A 25,306-nucleotide genomic window follows, 5' to 3' on the forward strand; every position below is an offset into this window, starting at 1 on the left:
CCTTCTGTCATACCTCTTGATTCACTAGTCCCAGTAGAGGGGTGAGGAAGGGCAGGTTATTAGAATACTCTATATTCCTTATACAGCAACTCAGTCTATCCCAGCATCCATGATGTCTGATTGTTCCAAATAGCCTCAGTCCCATAGTTCTGAATCCTTTCTTTGTGTCAGTTCCTTCTTTCCATGTTTACATTCTCCCACTTCCATTCCACATTTCACTCTCTCCTCTTCTTTATTTCTGTGTTTTCTACACATATCTTTAGTAGCTGTATTCTTCTACTTCTGTCTAGACTGGCTTTTCAAGGTCCCCTTGGGATCAAGACTTCTCTGTTTATCCTATTGAGTATGCTCTCTTTCTAATTCATGGAAAGGACTTATTTGAATTTCACAAAGATTTCAAAGAAGTGGCCAAAATTTTTAAAGTTATAATTAACCTTTTACCTTCTTGTTGCTCCCTTTTCTGTGATTTGTCTCCTGACCTTTCAGAGCTCAACTTTCCTTATGGTAGTTAGGTGGTGCAGTTGGATAGAGTCAGGAAGATCTGAGTTCAAATCCAGCCTTAGATACTTACTAGCAATGTGACCCTGGACAAGTCACTAAACCTCTTTCTGCCTCAGTTTACTCATGTTTAAAATAACATAACAATAGCACCTACTTCCCAGGTTGATGTTAGGATCAAATTATTTGTTAATATGTTGCTTTAAGCATTTTATTTTAGTTTCTTTTTTTGCAGGGCAATGAGGGTTAAGTGACTTGCCCAGGGTCACACAGCTAGTAAGTGTCAAGTGTCTGAGGTCAGATTTGAACTCAGGTCCTCCTGAATCCGGGGCTGGTGCTTTATCCACTGTGCCACCTAACTGCCCCCTGAATCAAATTATTTGTAAAGCACTTAGCACAAGGCCTGTCATGTAGTACACACTTAATAAATTTGTGTTCCCTTCCTTTCCCCTTCCCCCTTACATTCATCCCTTAGTTAAGCAGTTGTTGATGTCAAGAAATCAACTGGGATGTATTTGGGCATATACATCCATAGTTCCAAATTCTGGGTATCTTTTCAGTGACTTACAGGTGTAAATTATATGCATATCCTATTATATGCATATCCCAACAGTAAACAATCATAATTATATAATTATGTAAGCCTAATTAAAATAATTATCAAAACAGAGCATTATAATATCAATAGTTCTATATAACATTGCAACATACATAAAAAGCATAACATGCAAGTAGAATAGCAAAACTATGTATAACTGGCAAATATGTTTATGGTGCACTGATATGCTGTAATTACTACATGTATCAGTGAACAATGCAATTACATGCAAGGCACATCTTATATTAGTCTTGTTATCTGACTACTTGTATAAACACTTTTCCAGTTTCTTCTATAACATCTATCATGGGTTAGTCTGGTCATAGATTAAAATAGATCTCAGTAACCTATGACCCTGTCCCTGTGCCTGAATCAGTTCATCAGTAATATAGTCATGCCTGAACTTGTGGAAGATTCAGGCTGAGCTAGCAGTATTCTATGGTTTTTTGTTTTTTCTCTGTACCGTAGGAATCTCTATGGCAAAAATTTTAGGCAGAAATGGCAGTGACTATGAATGTAGTACTCTTCACCAGTATGCTGAGTTTTCTTTCATTGAAGTGTTTGATCCTGAGCCATTTTCTGGTTTAGACAATCTTTGAAAAACTAGTAGGTTGTCTCTTTCTGTTAGATTCCTCTGAGATGAATGCTCATCAATCACTTCTTGCTTTTCAGAGTCCAACTAATTCTCTTGCAAGCTATAAGGTATTGTGGTTAATTGTTTTTATAGGGCCCTTACCTATTTCTGAAGCTAATATTTAAATGGGTAAATTGCTCAGCCCCTACATAGTTGTATATGGAGTAGCTTTCTATTAACCATAAAGAAGTTACAACTGCTCTCAGGTCCTAACTTCAAATGCAAGCCTCAGACACTTACTAGGTCATCTTACCTCACCTTCCTCATCTGTAAAATGGGGATAATGATAGCACTTAATTTACAAGGTTATTATGAAGGTCAAATAAGATAATATTTATTAAAAAGTGCTTAGCATGATGCCAGGCACACTATATAAAGGTTTAGTCCCATATCCCCCCTTCCTTATCTTGTTGGCTGATAGCTTCTTCTGTTTTTTGTAGGTTTGAGGGAGTGGGGCTTAGGTATTCTGGGTAGAATTTCTGAAATTTTGACATTTCCTAGGAAGCCCATAAGGAAGCTAGATTCTGTGCCTCCTTTCCCAATGTGATTTGGCAGAGTATCTGCTACTTGTTTTAACAAGGTGGCATATGCCTTGCCAGCAGAATCTTTGCAATAGGAAAAAAATCTGTCTTTCGGTCCCAGGTATCAATCTGTGAGTTTTCATGCACTGTATTGGAACATGGAAGTTTGTGGGGTGCTAATGAGTGAGAACCTTAAGAATGAACATTTGTTTTTTATCTTTTTTTATTTTTTATTTTTTTTTGCGGGGCAATGAGAGTTAAGTGACTTGCCCAGGGTCACACAGCTAGTAAGTGTCAAGTGTCTGGATTTGAACTCAGGTCCTCCTGAATCCGGGGGCTGGTGCTTTATCCACTGTGCTACCTAGCTGCCCCAAGAAAGAAATAAAAAGAATGAGCATTTTCCAGCATTAATTCCTAAGGACTTCTAACTTGTCCTGTAGAATCACTTATATTTGCTCTGCCTCTTCTTCATGATTCTTGTTTTAGTGTTTGGTTGTTGGATTTTTTTGGTTTTGTTTTCTTTTTTGTTTTAGTTTATGAAGACCAGGGAAAATGTCTAACCTGTGGTTCTTATTCATTTCATTTCTTTTAAGGAAAACCCAGCTTAGCCAGATGTTCCCTTTTGCCACTTATAGACCCTCTGCTACCATCACTGTGACTGAAACTTCTCTTTTTTGGTCACTCTTTCTAAAGTTACCTTGTGGGCTCTCTACTGGCCCCTAGTACATTCTTCCACTTTTTCTTTTTTTGGGGGGGGGGCAATGAAGGTTAAGTGACTTGCCCAGGGTCACACAGCTAGTAAGTGTCAAGTATCTGAGGGTGGATTTGAATTCAGGTCCTCCTGAATCCAGGGCCACTGTGCCATCTAGAGGCCCATTTTTGTTTTCAATTAATTCAGTGCCTGACAGTATCTGTCTGTCTGTCTGTCTCCCTCTTCCCTCCCTCTGCCTCTCTCCTTCAAATCCTATTTTCATACTAGGGCAATTCAAAATATGTCTTCTCAAACACCATTACCTCTCAGTTCTTTAGTCTATTCAACTTCTCAGCTACTTAAAAGGATCAGCACACCTTTGAGCTTTTCATCATCCATCAGCATTTGATTTCCATGATCAAGAATGCTAGAATTGCTTTATCTGATTATAATCTATCATTCCTTTTCTCCTTATCCCTTAATCTTCCTAAACCTATTCTTCTTAGCTTCACCATGACCCCACATCTTTCCAAATCCTCAGTGATTTTCCATTTGATCACTCCTGCTCTAGCCACACTCTCCTTCCTTCCCAGTCTGAATGAAACTCCCTTAATAAGCTAATTCAAAGACACACAGTCCTCTAATCTTAAATCCTTTTTCTCCTTGTTCTATCACTATTTATTCCTTGCCAAAACCTAATCCTGTATTATTCTCCACAACCTGCCTCTTCTACTTTTATTCAGGTGCTATTGAACAGAACTAGAGGAAGTTACACAATCATTCTAAGTAGTTTCAGTATATATTGTTATCTTGACTGGGACCTTAGTTCAGCAAGGCTTTTTTTTTTTTTACTTTTCCCTAATTGATTTAAAAAAATTGGGGGGGGGGGAGGCGGGGCAATGAAGATTAAATAACTTGCCCAGGGTCACACAGCTAGTAAGTGTCAAGTGTCTGAGACCAGATTTGTACTCAGGTCCTCCTGAATCCAGGGCCAGTGCTTTATCCACTGTGCCACCTACCTGCCTCTCCCTAATTGATTCTTTATCCCACTACCCATAGCAGCTATTTCAAACCTTCTCTTCTCAGACCTTCCACAGGACCCTTCCCTTATCTCTGTAGCATTTGACACTGTTGATCATACTCTTCTTTTTTTTTTTGGTGAGGCAATTGGGGTTAAGTGACTTGCCCAGGGTCACACAGCTAGTAAGTGTTAAGTGTCTGAGGCCAGATTTGAACTCAGGACCTCCTGAATCCAGGGCCAATGCTTTATCCACTGCACCAACTAGCTGCCCCAGATAATACTCTTCTTAATACTCTCTTCTTAAAATTATTTATTTATTTAGAATTTTATTATTTTATTTAGAATTTTTCCCCACCTTACATGCAAAAATAAGTTGTAACATTGATTTTTAAAACTTTGTGTTCCAAATTCTCATCCTTTCTCCCTCTTCCCCCCTTAAAAACTCAAGCCATTCAATATAAGTAATACATGTGCAGTCGTGTAAAACATAGCAGACAAAAAATCTTTAGAAAAAGAACTAACAACAAGAAAATCTACATCTATCTTTGGTACTCTCTTCTTTCTAGATTTTCAGGACACTCTTCTCTCCTGGTTCTCCTTCTATCTGATTACTCCTTCTCAGTCTCTTTTTCTGAATTCTCATTTAGGTCATTCCCTGGCCCCTCCTTTTATCCCTCTATACTATTTCACTTGGTAATATCATCCGTTCCCAAAGATTCAATTATCTCTACACTGATGGTTCTTCAGTGAGATTATGCACCTTTTTTTCCATTTGGCCAAGTGAATTTTTTAAGGCATTTTTTTCTTCAATGAGATTATGCACCTTTTTTTCCATTTGGCCAAATGAATTTTTTAAGGCATTGTTTACTTCAGTGAAATTATGCTCTTTTTTTTCCATTTGGCCAGTCAATTTTTGTGCTTCCTTTTCCAAGCTGCTGATTCTTTTTTCATAGTTTTCTTGTTTTGCTTTCATTTCTCTCCCCATTTTTTCTTCTACCTCTCTCAATTGATTTTTTTAAAATGTTTTAATTTTATTTTTATTTTTGAGGCAGTTGGGGTTAAGTGACTTGCCCAGGGTCACACAGCTAGTAAGTGTTAAGTGTCTGAGGCCGGATTTGAACTCAGGTACTCCTGACTCCAGGGCTGGTGCTCTATCCACTGCGCCACCTAGCTGCCCCCTCAATTGATTTTTAAAATCCTTCTTGAGCTCTTCCAGGAAGGCTTTTTGTTCTTGAGACCAATTCACCTTCCCTCTTGAGGCTTCACATGTAGACAATTTGAGGCTATTGTCCTCATCTGAGTTTGCATTGGCTTCTTCCCTATTGATACAGAAGCTCTCAATGGAGAGGGCTCTTTTTTGCTTCTTACTCATTATTGCAGCTTATTTATTTATTTTTTAAGTTGAAGTCTGCTCTGGGGGCACCAGGGTCCCCGTTTTGGGTTTCTTGTGCAGGGGTATAGGTGCTGTGTGACTGGCTTTTTACTCTGAGGCCTTTATAGTGTGTGCAGTTCGCCCCCCTGCACTTCCTGTCTGAGCGCCCGGCCAAGCGCCCGATCCTGGCGCCCGATCCCGCCTGACCCGTTCGTGGCCCTCCTGGCCGCTGCAGGTAGGTTTTTCCACTGCCCTTGGCCACCAGATTTTTGAGCCAGGTTCCAGGGGCCTCAGTTGTTTGGCTGTGGCCCGCAGCTCCTGCTGACTTGCCCCGACCCCCTTGGCACTGGGCTGCTGCTCTGCGCTGGGTCTCCTTTTTGCCTGAGTCAAACTGACCTTTTCCTGAAATCTTCTAAATTATCTCTGGTTGGAAGACTGCGTCTCTCTGTCTCTTTGCAGGTTCTGTAGTTTCAGAATCTGTCCAGAGGCTTGATTTAATGTTCTTTTTGAGGAAACAGAAGGAGAGCTCAGGCAGCTTGCTGCTTCCTCTCTGCCATCTTGGTTCTGCCCCCTACACTGGTGGTTCTAAAATCTACTTACCCAGACTTTACCTTTCTTCTAAAATCCACACTTAGATCTCGAACTGCCTGTTGCACATTTCGCACTGGACATCCAATGGGCATCTGAAACTCAGCCTGTCCAAAACTGAACTCATCTTTCCCCCTAAACCTTACCTTCTTCATAACTTTCTTATTACTTTTGAGGATATTACCATTTTCCCAGCCCCCTAGGCTCCTAACCTAGGTGTGTCCTCAACTCCCAGTCTCTTTCTCTTCACTCCTCCCCACTGTATCCAATCTTTTGCAAAGCCTGTCCCTTTTACCTTCATCATGCCTTTCACATATACTCTCTTCTTTCTGCCACACTGTAGCCATCCTGGTTCAGGCTCTTATCACCTCATGCCTAGACCATCATAATAGCCTGATGGTTGGTTTCCTTGACACAAGTTTCTTCCACTCCAGTCCATCCTTCACTCAGCTATTAAAGTGATCTTCCAGGGCAGCTAGGTGGCCCAGTGGATAGAGCACCGGCCATGGAGTCAGGAGGACCTGAGTTCAAGTCCGGCCTCAGACACTTGACAACTTACTAGCTGTGTGATCCTGGGCAAATCACATAACCCCAATTGCCTCACCAAAAAAATAAAAAAAATAAAAATAAAGTGATCTTCCTAGAGCACAGTTCTAACCATGTCAAATTCATTCTCAATAAACTATAATGATTCCCTGTCTCCATTAGGGCCAAATATAAAATCGTCTTGTTTAGCATTCAAAGACCTTTATAACCTTGGCCTTTCCTATTTTTCTAGTCTTCTTATGCCTTATTACCCCCTTCCACCCCAGCCCCACCCCCGCCCGTCCCATCGCACTCTTCAGTTTGGTGACTGTCGTCTCCTTGCTGTTCTAAGAGCAAGAAATTCCATCTCCCAACTCAAGGCATTTTCACTGAGGATCCCTCATGCACGAAATGCTCTCCCTCCTTATCTCTATTTTCTGGTTTCCCTGGCTTTCTTGAAATCCCAGCTAAGACTTCACCTTCCAAGTTCTCAGCTTTAAGGATATCCCTTAAAATTCTAGTGTTTTCCCTCTGTTAGTTATCTCCAATTTATCCTGTATATAGTTTGTTTATTTTATGGTTGTTTGCATATTGTCCCTCTCCTTCATTTAGACTGTATATTACTTGAGTAGGGACTGTCTTTTGCCTTTCTTTGTATCCCCAGAACTTAGCACAGTGTCTTGGTACATAGTAGGTTCCAGAGGAAGAGGAAAGGGGCATGAGGCTAGGGCAAGATTTCTATCTGCACCAGCTTGATTTCCGTTTCCCTCTTCTGCCTCCTATTGCTCTGGTGCAAAGAGGAAGATGAACTTCTGTCTGACCCTGCCCCTTCCATTTCCCATTACACATCCAATGAGGGAAGAGGAAGAGGATAATCATCAGGGATCAGGATTTCTATCTCCTACTAAATGTGTTTGACTTGGGTCTCCTTCTGCACTGTCTCCTGTATGATGGCCAGCCTTCTCCGGGAAAAGGAGAGACACCTTTCCACTTGATTCATATACTCATACTTGGTCATACCCTACACATTCCAGTGATTTTGAACTCCTATATGTCATCACCCAAAGGCCATTCTCCATCTCCTATCATCTTATTCTCTATTCCTATCCCCTCAATCCATCCAGCCTAAAGTCTCAACCAAATGCTACCCACCCCTTCCACTGTGACCTTGGCAATGTCAGTTCTATAGGCAGCAAACTTGCCCTTGTCTAAAATAATTTCCTCTACAACTCCTTCTATTTTCTGGTAATCACTGAGGCCTTACTCCCCCCATGTACACCCTTTCTATACTGGCTTCATGGGCTTTTACTCATTCCTCACCTCGCTGGTCAAGGCAGTGCTTACTCCCCTTTGCCACTTCCAGGTTCTTCTCCTACCTCCATCACTCAGTAATCTCTCTTCTTTTGAGGCCCATACACCCCACATCTTCCATCCCATCAAAATCCTGGTAGTTTTCTACAGACCTCCGGGACACTCTCCTTCTTTCCTCAATTAGTTCAGTCCTGCTCATAATTTTTCTCTCCTCTCCAACTCCTGCCTGCATGATATGGACCATCATTATACATAATGACATTCCCTCAAACACCTTATCCATTGAGTTCTTCATCCTTCTCATTTTTCATGGCCCAATGCTCTACCTCACCTCAGCTAAACTTAAAGACCATCCATTTGATCTTGCTATCCCCCACCAAGCACCACCCTTGATGTTCAAGAACTCTGAAATCCCCTTATCTGACTATAATCTATGGACTTTCTACCTCTCCATCTCCCTTCCCTTATCGAACCCCTACTCTTTGTTCACATCATGACGTCCAATCCCTTTACCCTTCAGTTTTCTCCCTGGTCATCATTCTTGCTCTAGCTACTTTTTTCTCTTTCCCCCATCTTGACCCTCTGGTGAACCACTTCAGCACCATACCTCCAGTCCCTGACCCCCTTTTTCACTGCTTCTTGCATCAGCCTTGGATCACTCCAACCATTTACTCCTTCCTACACATGTGCCAAAAAACAAAAATGGAGAAAATCACATCACTATTCTCACTAGATCCACTACAAGTTTATGTTACACAACCTTAACTGGGCCTTCATTGCTTCTAAGCAATTTTTCTATACCTTCTTAATCACCTCACTATCCTGCTCTCTACAGTGACTCTTTCTTTTTCTTTTGTGGGGCAATGAGGGTTAAGTGACTTGCCCAGGGTCACACAACTAGTAAGTGTCAAGTGTCCGAGACCGGATTTGAACTCAGGTCCTTCTGAATCCAGGGCTGGTGCTTTATCCACTGCGCCACCCAGCTGCCCCTACAGTGACTCTTTCAAACCTTTTCATTTCTCCTCAAACCTCTCATGGTTCCCTCTCCCTGCACACTCTAAGCTGAGAACCTTGCTCAATATGTTACAGAAAAAAATGAGACCATTTGCCAAGTTCTTCCTCTACTCTCCCTTATCTCATATCACTCGGATGTCTCCTGCCACTATTTCTTCCTGCACCAGTATCTCATGTAAAGAAGTGGCCTTACTCTTTGCCAAGGCAAAAGCATTTCCTTTCCCTCCCATGTTTTCCAACAAATTGTTCTGTAGTGGTTCCCACTCTCTCACTTATCTTTAATCTCTTATCTACTGGCTATTTCCCTTCCACCTACAAACATGCCCATATCTCCCTTATTCTCCAAAAAATCCCTTGATCCTTCATTCCCTGCTGTCATCATATATCTCTTCTTCTCTTTGTGGCTAAATTCCCTGAGCACGTTGTCTACAATAAATGCCTTTAATTCCTTTCTTCTCACTCTCTTCTTAACCTACTAAAACCTGGCCTCCTTTCTGATCATGCTCCCAGAACTGCTCTTTCCAAATATACTAATGTTCTCTCAGTTGCCAAATCCAATGGCCTTTTCTTAATCCTTATTCTTCTTGACCTTTCTGCAGCCCTTAATGATGGCTCTCTTCTTCTTGCTCCTCTCCTCTTTCTGTGTTTCTGGGATACCACTCTCTCCTGGTTCTCCTTTTATCCATCAGTTGGGGAATGCTGAACAAGTTTTGGTACATGATTGTGAGGGAATACTACTGTGCCATAAGAAATGATGAACTCAATGATTTTTAAAAATACATGGGTGGGGGGCGGCTAGGTGGCGCAGTGGATAAAGCACCTGCCCTGGATTCAGGAGTTCCTGAGTTCAAATCCGGCCTCAGACACTTGACACTTACTAGCTGTGTGACCTTGGGCAAGTCACTTAACCCCCACTGCCCCGCAAAAAAAAAAAATACATGGGTGGGGGAGCTAGGTGACACAGTGGATAGAGCATCTCATTGCCCCACCAAAGAAAAATTTTTTAAAAATACATAGGGGGGCAGCTAGGTGGCACAGTGGATAGAGCACCAGCCCTGGAGTCAGGAGGACCTGAGTTCAAATCTGGCCTCAGACACTTGACACTTACTAGCTGTGTGATCTTGGGCAAGTCACTTAACACTCATTGCCCAACCAAAAAACAAACCCCCCCAAAAAATACATGGAAAGACTTGCATGTGATAATGAAGAGCAAAATGAGCAAAACCAAGAAAACATTGTATAAAGTAACAATAATATTGTTTTAAGAACAATTTTTAGTGAATAAGTTATTTTTACTTTGAAAAACCCCACATTAACTATAAAGAACATATGAAGAAAGATGCCATCTTCATGCAGAGAAAGAACTGATAAACAGGTATATTTATAGACTAATTTCAACACACACACACTTATACATACACAGACACAAATACACACACACACACACACATATACACACGTATCTAATGGTAGCCATCTCTAGGGTGGGGGAACAAAGAAAAAAAATTTACCTGATAATCTTGTTATATATTTGAAAAGAAAAGCAAGTTGTGCATAGTAGATTTGCAGTTTCATGTATAATTTTCTTTTTTACTGTACTATGTCATGGAAATGCTTGTTTTATTCCATAAATTTAAAATAAAATTAAAAAAAGAATGAAGTAGAACCAGGGGAACAATACACAAAATGAGTACAATAGCATAAATGAAAATATCCTTTAAAAACATCTAAAAGATTGAGTGAAGTATTTAGTCTTGGTCTCAGAGTATAGATACCAAAATTCTTTTCCTTCTTCTTGGTAAATGGGTATGGAATTGTGGAAGCAAAATGTGAATGTGTAATCAGATACTATCATTTTGTTGCTTCACTGTTTTTATTACAAGAGAAGGTTCAATGTGAAAAAGGTACATATGTATTCTGTGACTGTGGTATTTTTAAAAAGGCAACAATAAAACTTTATAAAATTTGTAAAAAAATTATTTCCTATCAATTTTGTATGTAGCTTACTTTCTTTACATGTTGTCTTCCATATCAGAGTGTAAGCTCTTTGACAGCAGGAACTATCCTTTGCCCCTTTTTGTATCCCCATCATTTAGCACAGGGCATGGCATACAGTAGGTGCTTAATAGATGTTTATTGATTGGTTATTGTCTCTATGTTCACGGTTTGCCTTTCTAGAGTTCCAGCAGTACATCACACTGCCAATTGGACATTTAAAACTGGATTTTCCATTGGCATCTTCAATTCAGTGTGTCCAAAACAGAACTTATCTTTCCTCCTCCATTTCCTTTCTTCCAAATTTCCCTATTTCAGCCAAGGATTTCCCCTTTTTTTCAGACACCTAGGTTTGCAGCTTTGGTTTGGTCTTTGACTCCTGACTCTCATGCATCCCACATAGCCAGTCAATTGACAAATCTTGCCATTCCTATCTTTATAACATCTTTTACATGTGCCCCCTTTTCTCTGCTCATACAGATACCACCTTGGTGCAGCCCGTTATCACTTCTCACTTGAACTAATGCATTGGCTTCCTAACCAACTCTTTCTCCAATGCAGTTCATTCTCTATTATAGCTCCCAAAGCAATTTTCCTAAAGCAAATATCTTACCATGTGCACCCCAGTACTCAAGAATATCCCTGTTACTTCTAAGGTCAAATATGAACCACTTTGGCTTTTCCAACCCAGTCCTATAACTAAGAGCTAATAATAAGTTAATATTTGTGTAGCACTTTAAGGTATGCAAAGTGTTTTACACACATTATTTCATTTGATCCTCACAACAACCTGTGAGGTAAGTGCTTTCCAGACTTTTTACACATGATTTCCTTTCATGAATTTTACAGTCTAGTCATTCTGGCCTTCTTATTGCTTCTTACACACCATGCTCCATCTGCTATATCTTTGTCTTTGTACTGGCTGTCCTCAGTTTGCTTCATCCCCCATACAGCTGTACATATGACTTTATGGCCTTCACCACCATGACTCACCTGCTTTCTCACCCTCGAACAAGGCCCTTTCTCCAATAGCAGAATTCCTTTTGAGGTCCTCCATTTTGAGAATGACACCAAGTCAGCCATGTTTCTTTCCCTTCCCTAATGTGCTCCTAACTCTGGACTTGATCACCCCATGTCTTATCATGGGTACTATCACATCCGCTCCATGCCACCCCCTGTCCCATGCTTTTCAGTTTCCTTTTATGTGTTGCCTTCCCTCATTGGAATGTAAGCTACTAAAAGCTGAGAGGGAATGTCTTTATTTTTGTTTGTATTTGTTTCTCCAGTGCTTAGTGCAGTGCTTGGCACATAGTAAGAGATCATAAATGCTCAGTTTGCTTGTCTCCCTACCCCCTTTCATAGTATTTCCTCCTTCTTCTATCTTTTGTAATGTTTAGTTTCTTTCAAGACTTAGCTCAAGCACAACCTTTTGCATCAGCCTTTTCTGTTCTCCCCATCTACAGGTGCCTTACCCTCTGAGGTTATCCTGTGTGTGTTTTATTTCTATTCATATATATGTATGTTGTTACCCACATTAGAATGTATACTCCAGGGCAGAGACTTCCAATTTTGTATCTGAATAACCTGTGCCTTGATTGATTGATTGATGAAAGAAATGTGGAAGAAGAATGGACAGGATGTGTGTCAACTGATTGTAAAAGGAGAACAAGGTAGAGGGAAATCAATAATTTTGGAGATTTAAATGATAGTAACAAACAAAAGTAGGGAAGTTCTTGGTGGGCAGGTGACAAACTCAGATTTGGATATATTTAGTTTGAGGGGTTGGTGGGACATCCAGATGAAGATGATGAAGACCAGGGGACAATTAAAAACACAGGACTTGAGGCTAAGAGAGAGATTAAGGCTAAAGAAATTTGTGAGTCTTCTGCATATAGAATATAGTTGAATCAATTGGAATGGATAAGGACAGCAAGGGAGAGAAGAGGAAAAAGGCTCAGGATAGACAGGGGAGAAATTTTTAACCAACAAAAGAAACAGAAGAGTGGTCAGACAAGAATCAAGAGCAGTAACCCAGGAACCAAGAAAGGAGAGGTTAGTCTACAGCATGAAAAGCTAAAGAAAGGTTGAGGAAAATGAAAACTAGTTAATAGTAATTAGATTTAGCAATTAAGAGATCATTAACACTCACTAATATGTAGTTTTAGGGGTCAGAAGCTAAAATGCAAAGGGGTTAGGAGTGATGAAGAAGTGAAAGCAGTGAGCACAAACTGTTCATTTCTAATGTTTTAGCAGTGATAGGAAGACAAAATATAGTACAACAGCTGCAGGTCATGGTTGGGTCAGAAGAAAGGGGTTTGGGGGGGCGTTGTGGAGGCTAGGGGTAGGGGAGAGGTGTATGTCAAACTGATCATGTTTTCTAGGTAGCAGGGAAAGAGTCACTAGCTAGGGAATGAAGATGACAGAGGTAATGACTAACTGGGTAAGTTCCTAAAGAAGATTGGAAGGAATTGAATCAAAGCCATAAGTAGAAGGACTGGATTTGAAAAAGAATCAGTGCTATCTCATCCTGAAATGAGAAGAAAAGAAGGTGGGATAGATTAAGAAGTAAAGGGATTTGGGGGCAGCTAGGTGGCACAGTGGATAAAGCACTCAGCCCTGAATTCAGGAGGACCTAAATTCAAACTAGCCTGAGATACTTGCCACTTAGTAGCTATGTGACCCTGGGCAAGTCACTTAACCCTCACTGTCCTGCCCCCCCCCCACCAATAAAATAAAAGGAAGAAGGGATTTGAAGAATGAAGTCGGGGAGATGAGAGGGCTTGTACTTAAAAAATATATATTTTTAACAAAGTAGGGGCTTTGGTTTAGAACAATAACTGCTGCAAGTATGATAGAAAGTCAGTGATAGGTGGAGTCAAGATGGGAAAGAAAAGGCAACGACTCTCCTGAGCTCTCCTCCAAATCTCTCCAAACACCTTTAAATGATGCCATAAAACAATTTCTGGAGTGACAGAACCCACAAAAGGACAGTGTGAAATAATTTTCTGGTGAAAAATAACTTAGAAGGTCAGTAGGAAAGGTCTGTCACACCCAGGTGAGAGTGGAGCATAACCCAGTCCAGGTTGCACGATCACAGACTGAGCCCTAGAAAACCTGGAGCAGGCCTTGGGAGCCACTGCATCAGCAAGAGCAATGGTGGATTCTGTAGTTTTCAGCCCACAGACAGGGGGTTGAACAACTGATCAGTGAGCTTTAGTACCTGAAGAGAAAAACTCTTTAAAAAGTAGAAATGGCCAAATAGAAAAGCAGGTGCAAAAGCTCACTGAAGAAAATTCCTTAAAAATTAGAATTGAGTAAATGGAAGCTAATGACTTTATGAGAAATCAAAAAACAATAAAACAAAAACAAAAGAATGAAAAAATAGAAGACAATATGAAATATCTCATTGAAAAAACAACTGGCAATAGATCCATGAAAGATAATTTGAAAATTCTTGGACTGCCTGAAAACTATGATTAAAAAAAAGATTCTAGATGTCATCTTTCAAGAAATTATCAAGAAAAATTGTCCTGAAATTCTAGAACCAGAGAGTGAAATAGAAATTGAAAGACTCCACCAATTACCTCCTGAAAGAGATCCCAATATGAAAACTCTCAGGAATATTATAGCAAAATTCCAGAGCTCCCAAGTCAAGGGAAAAAAAATGCAAGCAGCCAAAAAAGAAACAATTCAAGTATCATGGAGCCATAGTCAGGATAACACAATATTTAGCAGCTTCTACATTAAAGAATAGGAGGGCTTGGAATATGCTATTCTAGAGGGCAAAGGAGCTAGGATTACCATCAAGAATCACCTACCCAGCAAAACTGAGTATGATCCTTCAGAGGGGAAATGGATATTCAATGAAATACAGGACTTTCAAGCACTCTTAATGAAAAGAATGAATAGAAAATTTGACTTTCAGATACAAGACTCAAGAGAAGCATAAAAAGGTAAACAAAAAAGAGAAATCCTAAGGGAATTAATAAGGTAAAACTGTTTACATTCCTACATGGGAAGATGATACTTGTAACTCCTAAGAATATTTTCATTATTAGGACAGATAGAAGGTGTATATATAGACAGGGCATAGGTGTGAGTTGAATATGAAGGGATGATATTTTTAAAAATTAAATCAAGGGGGTGATAGAGATACAGTCAGAGAAAGGGGAAATTACCTCACATAAAAGAGTCAAGAAAAAGCTTTTATGGTGGAGGGCAAGATGGGGGAAGTAGGAGTGAGTGAACCTTACTCTAATCAGAAATGGCTCAAAAAAAGAATAACATACACACTCAGTTAGGTATAGAAACTTATCTTACCCTACAGGAAAGTAGGAAGGCAAGGGAAGGGGATAAGAGAAGGGTGGTGGTGGGGAGAATGATAGAAGGGAGGGCAAATTAAGGGAGGTGGTAGTCAGAAGCAAAACACTTTTGAGGAGTGAGAGGGTGAAAGAGAGAATACAATAAACAGAGGGAAGGGTAAACATTTTGATGCAAGTTTCTCTGGGAAAGGCCTCATTTCTCAGACAGTTAGAGAACTGAGTTAAATTTATAGAAATAAGAGGCATTCTTCAATTGATAAATGATCAAAAGATATGAACAGTTTTCAAATGAAATAATCAAAGCTATCTATGGCCATATGAAAAAAATGTTCTTGGATAGAACACTGGCCCTGGAATCAGGAGTACCTGAATTCAAATCTGACCTCAGACACTTAACACTTACTAGCTGTGTGACCCTGGGCAAGTCACTTAACCCCAATTGCCTCACTAAAAAAAAAAAAGTTCTAAATCACTATTGATTGGAGCAATGCAAATTAAAACAATTCTGTGGTACTACCACACACCTATTAGATTGGATAATAGGACAGAAAAGGAAAATGACAATTGTTAGAGGGGATGTGGGGAAAATGAGACATTAATGCACTGCTCATAGAAGTGTGAACTGATTCCACCATTCTGTAGAGCAATTTGAAACTATACCCAAAGGGCTATAAAACCTTGCAATACTGTTACTAGGGTCTGTATCCAAGAAGAAATAAAAAACAAAAAGGAAAAAGACTGATTTGTATAAAAACATTTAGAGTAGCTCTTTTCTGGTGACAAAGAATTGGAAATTGAGGTGATGCCCATCAATTGGAGAATGGATGAACAAATTGTGCTATGTGATTGTGAGGGAATACTATTGTGCTATAAGAAAAGATGAGCAGGATGCTCTTAGAAAAACCAGGAAAGACTAACATAAGCTGATACAAAGTTAAATGTACTGTGTACAAAGTAATAGCAATATTGAAAGATGATCAGCTGTGAATGACTTAGCTATTTTCAACAATACAATGATCCAAGACAACTCTGAAGGACTTACAATGAAAAATGCTATCCATGTTCAGAGAAAGAACTGATTGTGTTCGAATACAGATTGAAGCATACCTTTACACTTTGTTTTTCTTTAGGTTTTGGTTTGGGGGGATTTATTTTGGTCTGTTTTCTTTTACAACATGACTAATATGAAAATATGTTTTGTATGATTACATATGTATAACTTACATTGAATTATTTGCCTTCTCAATGAGGGGAGTGGGGAAGGATAAAGGGAGAGAATTTGAACTCAAAGTTTTAAAAATGAATGTTCAAAGTTGTTTTTACATGTAATTGGGGGGAAAATAATACTCAACAAAAGAAAAAAAAAGAAATTAAAAAAAAAAAGAAAGCCAGGGATATGAATAAAAAGACTGCTGTGCAGCAGTGAGCTCAGTAAAGGTTACATATCATTAAGAATGTCCTGGAAGCAACTCATGATGGTTCCTGATTTCAATCATTAAAATTTTAGTGTGAGTATTTATACCCCAGAAATCAGAAAACACTACAAATTAAGACTTAATTTATTGTTTTGTTGATTGTTCAGATTTAAGAAAGTGATGGAGAAAATGTTAATTATGCAGTTAAAGGTATGTCATGGGTACATTTTTTTTTCTCCCTGAGAGCCATTTGTTAAACATTTATCAGCACACTATTGGATATCATGATTATGTACTGGATCCAGTCAGCAGAACCTTATATTTTCCTCCTGTAGCATTTATCAGCCAGAAGAAGATATGGCTCAGTATTGAGAATTAACAGGGCATGAATATTGGAAAGACACTGGGGAAAGAGATTCTAAGCTGGAGCCAGTTGTTGCTGAACTGGTTAACTGTGGGGCCTAAATAATGAAGGGAGGAAAATAAAAGTACAATAGAGAGTCAATGATAGATGAATAAAAAGACTTCTGTGTATCAGAGAGCCTAGTAAAGGTTAGATATCATTCAGAAATGTGCTGGAACCAGCTCATACTGGCTCCTGATTTTGATTCCCTCTAGCTGGGTCTTGATTAAAGGGAATATAATTTTAGAAAATCACTTCTGGAGAAGGAAGAGCCAGGGAGAAGGAGATTTGGGCAACCAACAAGCAACATTTTGGCACCAGGGAGATAAAAGAAATGTGCCTTCAGAAAATGAGATGGTTTCAAAAAGAGAGGTGCTATTTGGAGAAAGAATCAATAGAATCTGAATGCATATTGATACATACTTTAAAAAAAACTTTATTAATTTTTCTTGAGTTTATTTTTTGGTCTGTGTTTTTTATAGCATTACTAACATGGAAATACATTTTGCATGACAGCACATGTATAACCTATATCAAATTACTTGCCTTCTCTATGGCAGAGGTGGGGGGAGGGAATTTGGAACTCAAAATTTTAGAAAATGAATGTTAAAAATTGGTTTTTGCATATGATTGTAAAAAATAAAATAATTGAAACCCCTTCTCCCCCCCCAAAAAAAAAATAAAAGGGGAAAAAAAAGAAAATATAAAGAATATCAAGGGGCAGCTAGATGGCGCAGTGGTTAAAGCACCGGCCCTGAATTCAGGAGTACCTGAGTTCAAATCCGGCCTCAGACACTTGACACTTACTAGCTGTGTGACCCTGGGCAAGTCACTTAACCCCCATTGCCTGCAAAAAACAAAAAACAAAAAAAAAAGAATATCAAGACCCTAAAAAAATGGAAGGGTGATAGTATAGCAAAGATAAATTTCACCTGCTTTACAATTTTGCATTGGGCTCACACACCTGATAACATCATTCTGAGGCACTGTATTTTTCATTGCCACTAGGTGCTTAGTGCCTATATTAAGGTAATTTACATTGATGATCAGACTTTGCTGGGCATGGATAATTGAAGTAAGGAGATAATATTCTATTCACTGGTGCTTCCCCTTATACATACAGGTATACACACATACATATATATGTAATTTTTAAGGACACAGTATATTCAATGCTTAACACCTACTTTCTTATTATAAATAACAATTTTAAAAGAATTTTAACATACAAAGTGCCCTTGTTTGTTTTGTATAATTTCTACTAATTTAACATTTCCTCTACTTTATACTCAAAGGAAAACATAGGCAACTTTCTAAGGCTTACGTGCTAAATTATGGACAACTGCAATCTATGTTGGTAGAGCTAACAACATACTAACTAAACTATAAATTCTTGATTACTGTCTTCTTAAAGGGGCCAGACCCTTCTGAATGTTTTTTAAACCATCCAAGGAAAACAAGTTTCCAAAAAGGTTATTTCTTCTCCCACTGTGTTTGGTTTTAATTCTACTTACAGCAGACTTCCTTTAACTCCCTAGGTACTGATAATGATTTCTTTTCACTGATAGATTTCATTATCTCAGAACAGTGAAGCTCCACTGGTGATAGACTATGCAGCTTCCATGGACAGTTCATATCAACAAGAATCCCCTTCATATTGTGAAGAAGGTGTATCTGCAGAGCTTATTGATGAAAATGTGTCAAAACATCTATTGCCTGCCTTAAAACCACAAGAAAATGAATCTGATACTTGGAAACTGGAGAAGAATGTCAAATCTAAAGAGTGGAACAGTGATGCTCAGATAGACCAGGATAGTGAAGAGATGCCAAGGAATTTATCAGCAGTTTTGAGAAAATGTAAAGGTACTTCCTTCAGCCTTTCCTCCTTAGACATAAATATCTTGGTAGTTTTTAATATTGTAGCTAGTTTTTAGAGATAGCATTAATAGTTATGATCTATTTCTTTTCTTTGACAAGACCCTTGGGTCTTTCTCATTACATTTTGACAACAAATATGTTATTTTTTTATAAGAATAGAGACTAGGTTTGTGATTTAATTAGCACAGGGAACTCTAATATGAGGAATCTTCCTCTACTAATGCAGATTGGTACCTTCTCTGCAATTTATAGTCATAGAGAGTTGCCTAGAATACTGAGAGGTTAAGTGATATGCCCAGGGTGATGCAGCCAGTAAGTGTCAGAGGTAGGACTTGAACCAAGGTTTTCCTGGATTTTAATCCAGCTCTTTCTCAACTATATTACAATGCTTCTCTTTATTTGGCATTAATAATAAATAAATAATAACCCTCTAAAGTTTACAAAACACTTTCCTCACAACCCTTCTAGGCATATAGTATAAGGATCCTTATCCCCATTTTGTAAATCAAGAAACAGACTCATAATGATTATGTTACTTGTTCATAGTCACCCAACTAATAAGTTTCAGAGCCAGGGATGCAGATCTAATTCTCTGCACTCCAATCCCAGTACTCTTTTTGTTAACAACAATAACCAAAGATTTATTTAGCCTTACCCACTCTGACTAGCTGTTAACTTTACTATTTCCATACACACTATTACCTGTATATTTCTTACTTGTCCTAGGTTATTTTTCCATTTTCTTAACTTTATTAGTCTCAGTGTCCTCCCATTCTTATCCTGGTAGTGGTGATGACTTTAATCCAATAAGAACCACACAGAGAGTTCCACATTCCCCTTTTGATCATTAGGGTAATAGATTAATCACTTTAATCTACTATGTGCAATAATGAAGAGATGTTTTTATTAGTTATTTTAGTAAAAAAAAATCATAAAACAATGTAAGTACTGAATGAATGTCAAATAGTATGATATTAATTATTGTTAAATAATAATACATATTGAATTATTCAGTGATATTTACACAATTGTTTTACCACAAATATTTAATTGAGTCTAGATCCAATAGCTATTTATTACAAAGAGAAAGTGTGGAAAAAAATGACAATGAAAAAATATTTCATATCTTAAGTACTTCATAAAGGGAACTTATTTAGTGTCTTTTTGATTTAGACTTGACAGTAGGCCATTATTTGTTAAATCTCACATAATTCTCCTTTGAAGCAGATAGTGAAGAGGGTACTTAATAGATATAAATATTGAGGAAGAAAAGAAGAATTCATATATTTTGAGATAGATGGTCAGCCAGTGAAAGAACTTTAGGCTTTAATTTCTAGCTCTGAATCTCATTTCAGTGACCCCAAGGTGACTTTACCTTTCAGGAGAAAATGGCTTCCAGAGAATTTAAATGTTGAGAAATATCAGTCACTTTTCAGTGAATCTTGGTAAGATTCATTTTCCTGACCTCTCCCCCTCCTTTTGTTGTGCTGTTCATTCTTTTTACACCCTTCCCTGTTTTGCTTTTAAACCTGTTGTTAGAACACTATATTGTCTGTCCAATTTTTGACATTATAATTCTATGGCTGTCTTCTTTCTACCTTGTCAACAAAAAAAGCAGGATTGAATGGGGTTGGGATGGAGAGAGAATGAAAAATGGATTTTATTAATAAAATGTAATGAAAATCTAAATAATGTATCCTTCTTTGGATTGGTTAGCTGCATGATCCAGAGGTTTTAAGTGACTCATGAATGCCCTGGAATGCTTTGGGGATCTGTTGATGTCTGCTTTTTTTTGTTTGTTTGTTTCTTTTTTCCCTGTAGCTTATCTTCTTTGCTTGTTATTTAACATAAGCTCAAGTTTGTTTAAGCTATGATTGGGATACAGTTTCCACAGCACAACCTCATTGAGATCATTGACTTTATACTGGATTCAGGGAACAAGAAGTTGAGGGGAGAGACTGAAAGATAGGTCTATGAATGGTTATAAAGTATAATGTGCATAGGAGTTTACCTATTTGTTCTTATCTTTCACCTTGATACCAAAGTCTTTGGAGAATTTATCCATTTTTTTCCTCTACCTGTGGAAGCTCCCTCTTTCCTTGTTTATAGTCGTTCACTTTCTTACCTACTTTGTTAAGTTGGCAGGACTGTTCTGCCATAGTAAGTTATTTTTGTCTTGTGGTTGTCCCCTGGAAGGAATAGAATTAGTGTGAAGGAGGAAAGTGTCAGAGCACTCCACCCCCATACCACCTTAAATGTTACCTTGTATACCCTAATCTATTTAATGATTAGTATTTTTTTAACCTACATGCTCTTCTTTATTTCCACCCTATAGCAAGTTTTCCTCTTTCTCAGTTTTCCATCTTTATAACATGGGTAGCAATTTATTATGTTCCTTTAATCATGAAGTAGGCAAAGTGGCTGAACATGCCATAAAGGGCTTTTGTGGCTGCATTGGTAGTCAGTCAAGATTTGCTTGGGATGTTGTTTCAGCATGTACTTACTTGCCTGTCCCATTCTAAAAATCGGCACTTAAGAATAAATAATTAATTCTTCTTAGCTGTATGACTTTGTTCAATCATTTTTCAGTCATGTCTGACTCTGTGACCCTATTTGGCAAAGATAATGGAGTGCTTTGCTTTTTCCTTCTCTAGCTCATTTTACAGATGAGGATGACTGGAGATGGCCTCAGATATTTAAGGCAATTGGGGTTAAGTAACTTCCCCGAGGTCACACAGCTAGTAAGTGTCTAAGGTGAGATTTGAACTCAGGTCCTCTCAACTTCCGGGTCAGTGTTCTATCCACTGCACCACCTAGCTGCTCCAGTCATCCTGTTCTATATCTTGCCACTGGCTCCGGAGGAGAGAGTGAAGTTGGTGACCTTAGACAGCCTTCCCTCACTTAAATCCAGTTCATTGCAAGTCATGATGACATCACCCTGATGTCATGGTCCTCTTCAAGAACAAAGGACAAACAACAGATGAGGAATATAGTTAGCATTTATATATCACTTTAAAGTTTGTAAAACATTTTACAAATATCTCAAATGATCCTAAACAAGCCTGGGAGACAGATGCTATTATTGTCCTCATTTTCCTGATGAGGAAATTGAGTCATATAGAAGCTAAGTGACTTGTCTAGGGTCATACAGCTAGTAAGTGTCTGAGGCAGGACTTGAACTTGTTTTCCTGACTTCAGGTCCAGTGTTCTATCCACTGCATTACATAGCTGCCTCAACGATTTAACAAAGAACGTATTTGGCAATGCTTATAGAATATCTTCATTAAAAAAAAGATTACCCAGTTATAGACTATTATGATGCCTATTTGTTTGCCTAGATTTTATAAAGTGATTTTTGGAATTTGGAAGCTACTTAAAAATTTACAAAGGATAAATAATGTGCTAGGCACTATATATCTTAGTAGTTTACATACCTAAAGATCGTGAACATCCTAATTGATGTTGTGATTGGTAAGTCTGTAAAACTTTATCATCTCTACAAGTCAATTTGCTAATTTTTATAATTTAGAAAATATATATATTTTTCCTGAACCAAGAAAATTGTGGTGAGATTTGTATAAAGGATCTGTATGTAGAATATCCTGCATGGAATTGTACTAAGTATATCAAGAAGCTATCATGTATATGTTTAAATATAATAGAGTAATACTGTGGCCATTACAGAGAGTTATTTCTTGAATTTAGGTCTTTATTTTTTGGTTTTAAAAAGTGTTGGAAAGACAAAAAAAACCCTTTTTCTGATGTTCTGCTTTAAAAATGTCATGCATGGGGGCAGCTAGGTAGCACAGTGGATAAAGGACTGGCCCTGGATTCAGGAGGACCTGAGTTCAAACCCTGCCTCAGACACTTGACACTTACTAGCTGTGTAACCCTGGGCAAGTCACTTAACCCCCATAGCCCCGCAAAAAAATAAAATAAAATAAAATGTCATGCATGTGATATAAAAGGTTAAGAAATGGTCCTCCATTCTTGTTTTGCATACTTTTTCTTTTTACCTACTTAATATTTCTCTAATTTCATCTTTCTCGTCCACTTTGTTAACACTATGCCAACCAAAATTAATTGCCTACAGAGTAAGTTATTTTTAATCTTATGGTTTTTCTTCTAGAAGGCATAGACAGTGTGAGGGAGTAAAGTGTTATTAATGAAAAAAATGTTATTAATGAGCTACACAGTGCTCCTTTCTCTTCATTTGGTCTTCTTTTTTCATTTACCTTCCTATGTTTCTAAATTCCCAATTTCCTTTTGTAGTGCAAGGGAGTTTAGAAGAAAAGCATCATCCCACACAAAAATAGCCTAAACAAACTTTATTGCAACTCACTAGGGAAAGAAGGTGACAGCTGCTAGCAGGGATTGTCTTAGTGTTTGGTTTCCATGCCCTAAGTGGCAGGCCACAAAATGATGTATCATACTCCGATTGAAGGCCCCATAACCCTCAGGATTTGACTTTATATGTCTTTTGAGACAAAGAGCCAGTAGGATTCCAATAGGAGACTGCTCCATTATCTATAAGAAGTAAAATTATTTTTTATATTACCTAATAATGAGGGAGGAATGCAAAACTGAACTCTAACATACCATCCTGGCAAGAGGCTGAAATGGGGGACTGGAGCTGTACCAGTCAAACCACTTTTCACTGGTTAACTCTTTTCTTGTGCCTAAAAGGACACTTGAATGCCATAGATTATCATGATATTTTTATTTGTAGGTGTTTGTATTTTTGTGTATATACATATACACATATGTATATGAACATACATATAACACATATATGTATATACTCTAATTTTTCTTCACAACATTCTTATGAAACAAGTATTAAAAGAGGTATTTTTTTTTTGAAAAGTTTTATTTCAAGTAGCCTCATACATAAGCTTAAGTGACTTATTAAAGGTCACACTGTAAGCTGGTACTAGAGGTACAATTGTTTATTACCTTTATCTCCCAATATCCTAGATGAAATTTATATAACTCTTTATAATGCACTGACTTGCCTAAGGTCATACAATTAGCAAGTGACAGAATTTGGGACTCAGATCTAGGTCTTCTGAATGAAATATGTTTCTACCATAACACATCTGTCTAAACAGTGCTTTTTCTTTAGAAAAATATAGCCTTTATGTAGCCAAATAAAATATAGACAGTGGTCCATTTAAAAAAGTCAATTGGGACTGAGGGGATTGTGGGAAGATGGAAGCATGCTAAAACACAGAGGATCCCAGATTTCCCACAAATACAACACTGGGGCTTAGAGATGCAACTCTATTAAGAAATAGAATCGCCTCTATATCCTGCCACACAATCTAGGAAGCTACAGAATGTTGCAGAGATCATAGGATAGAAAAGCTGCAGAGCGAAGGTGAAAAGCAGAAGGTGAGGGGCCATCCATGGCAGGAGGAATTGTGATGGAATCCTTGCTCTCTGCCTGAATTGGCAACTAGCAGTGTACATACCCTGCCTTGATGGAGCTTTCCCCCAATCCCTGTCTACAGAAGTCACACGAGGGATGGTGACTCCAAGATGTTCTGGTGGATCAAGCAAGGTACTCATTGCCTGAGCCAAACAGATCCTGAGCTAGGCCCAACAACATGGGGCCCAATAACACTGAAGCTCCACCCAAGCAGAGCCTAGAGAACAGCCTCAAGCATTCCAGACAAAAGTGGTTCCAGCTCAAATGTAAGAGAAAAGTCCTGGACAGAATCCAGATTGAACAGTCCGTGAAACCTATGGTGGAAGCTCAGGAACAGAGAAGCACTCTAGACTGGTGACAGGGAGAAATTCTTTAGTTCTGGGGAAAATGGCAGCTAACAGTCAGAGTCTACCAGCCTGGCCCACCCTACTCATGCCCTGCCTACGTTATTCAGCTTCCAAATCAAAGGAAAAAAATATTTTAAGCAGGCAAAAAGACATTCAAACAACTAGAAGCCATAATAAAGATTATATGAAAATGAGCAGCTGACACAATAAAGAAGAGGAATCTTGAAATAGTATGTTCCAGAAGTCAAAAGATAAAAGTTTATAATCAAGGATGATGAGCAAAAGTATGTATTATTCTAAAGGGGACAAAATGGACCTTTAGTGGAATAAAGGAGTTCCAAGCATTCCTGATAAAAAGGTCAGACAAAGTAGTATTTTGAAATAGCAATGCCAGTGTCAAAATTAAGTACTTACGGGGCAGCTAGGTGGCGCAGTGGATAGAGCACTGGCCCTGGATTCAGGAGGACCTGAGTTCAAATCCGACCTCAGACACTTAATACTTACTAGCTGTGTGACTCTGGGCAAGTCACTTAACCCCAATTGCCTCAACAACAACAAAAAAAATAAGTACTTACATGTTAATTGTAATTGTAATAATACTAAGGAAGAAAGGATAAAGAAAGAAGAAGAGTATATAAACAAGGAGGAAAGTTTAAGAGAGAAGGGGCATCCCATGGACCTCATTTTCATCTTTGTTTGGATAATAAATTTAACACAATTACACACATTTCTGTATCAAAAT

At 38.4% G+C, this 25,306-nt stretch overlaps 1 protein-coding gene across 4 annotated transcripts in view; it reads left to right on the top strand.

Moving 5' to 3' along the window:
- The window catches only part of C2CD2 (C2 calcium dependent domain containing 2), a 115,984-nt gene that overhangs the window by 75,408 nt on the left and 15,270 nt on the right, over nt 1–25,306 (top strand). The window contains exons 12-13 of one of the 4 annotated variants that reach the window (XR_006355673.1): nt 18,477–18,771; nt 20,142–20,231. Coding sequence is in view for 3 of the 4 variants with exons in the window: in XM_043995688.1 (XP_043851623.1) it covers nt 18,477–18,771; nt 20,169–20,194 (321 nt within the window). In the remaining variant the exon portion in view is untranslated. Of the gene's footprint in view, nt 1–18,476; nt 18,772–20,141; nt 20,423–25,306 lie in introns of those variants that run through there. The other 3 variants (XM_043995688.1, XM_043995689.1, XM_043995687.1) reach the window with 3 other exon arrangements.

This window comes from Dromiciops gliroides, chromosome 3, assembly GCF_019393635.1.
Source record: "Dromiciops gliroides isolate mDroGli1 chromosome 3, mDroGli1.pri, whole genome shotgun sequence".
NCBI lineage: Eukaryota > Metazoa > Chordata > Mammalia > Microbiotheria > Microbiotheriidae > Dromiciops > Dromiciops gliroides.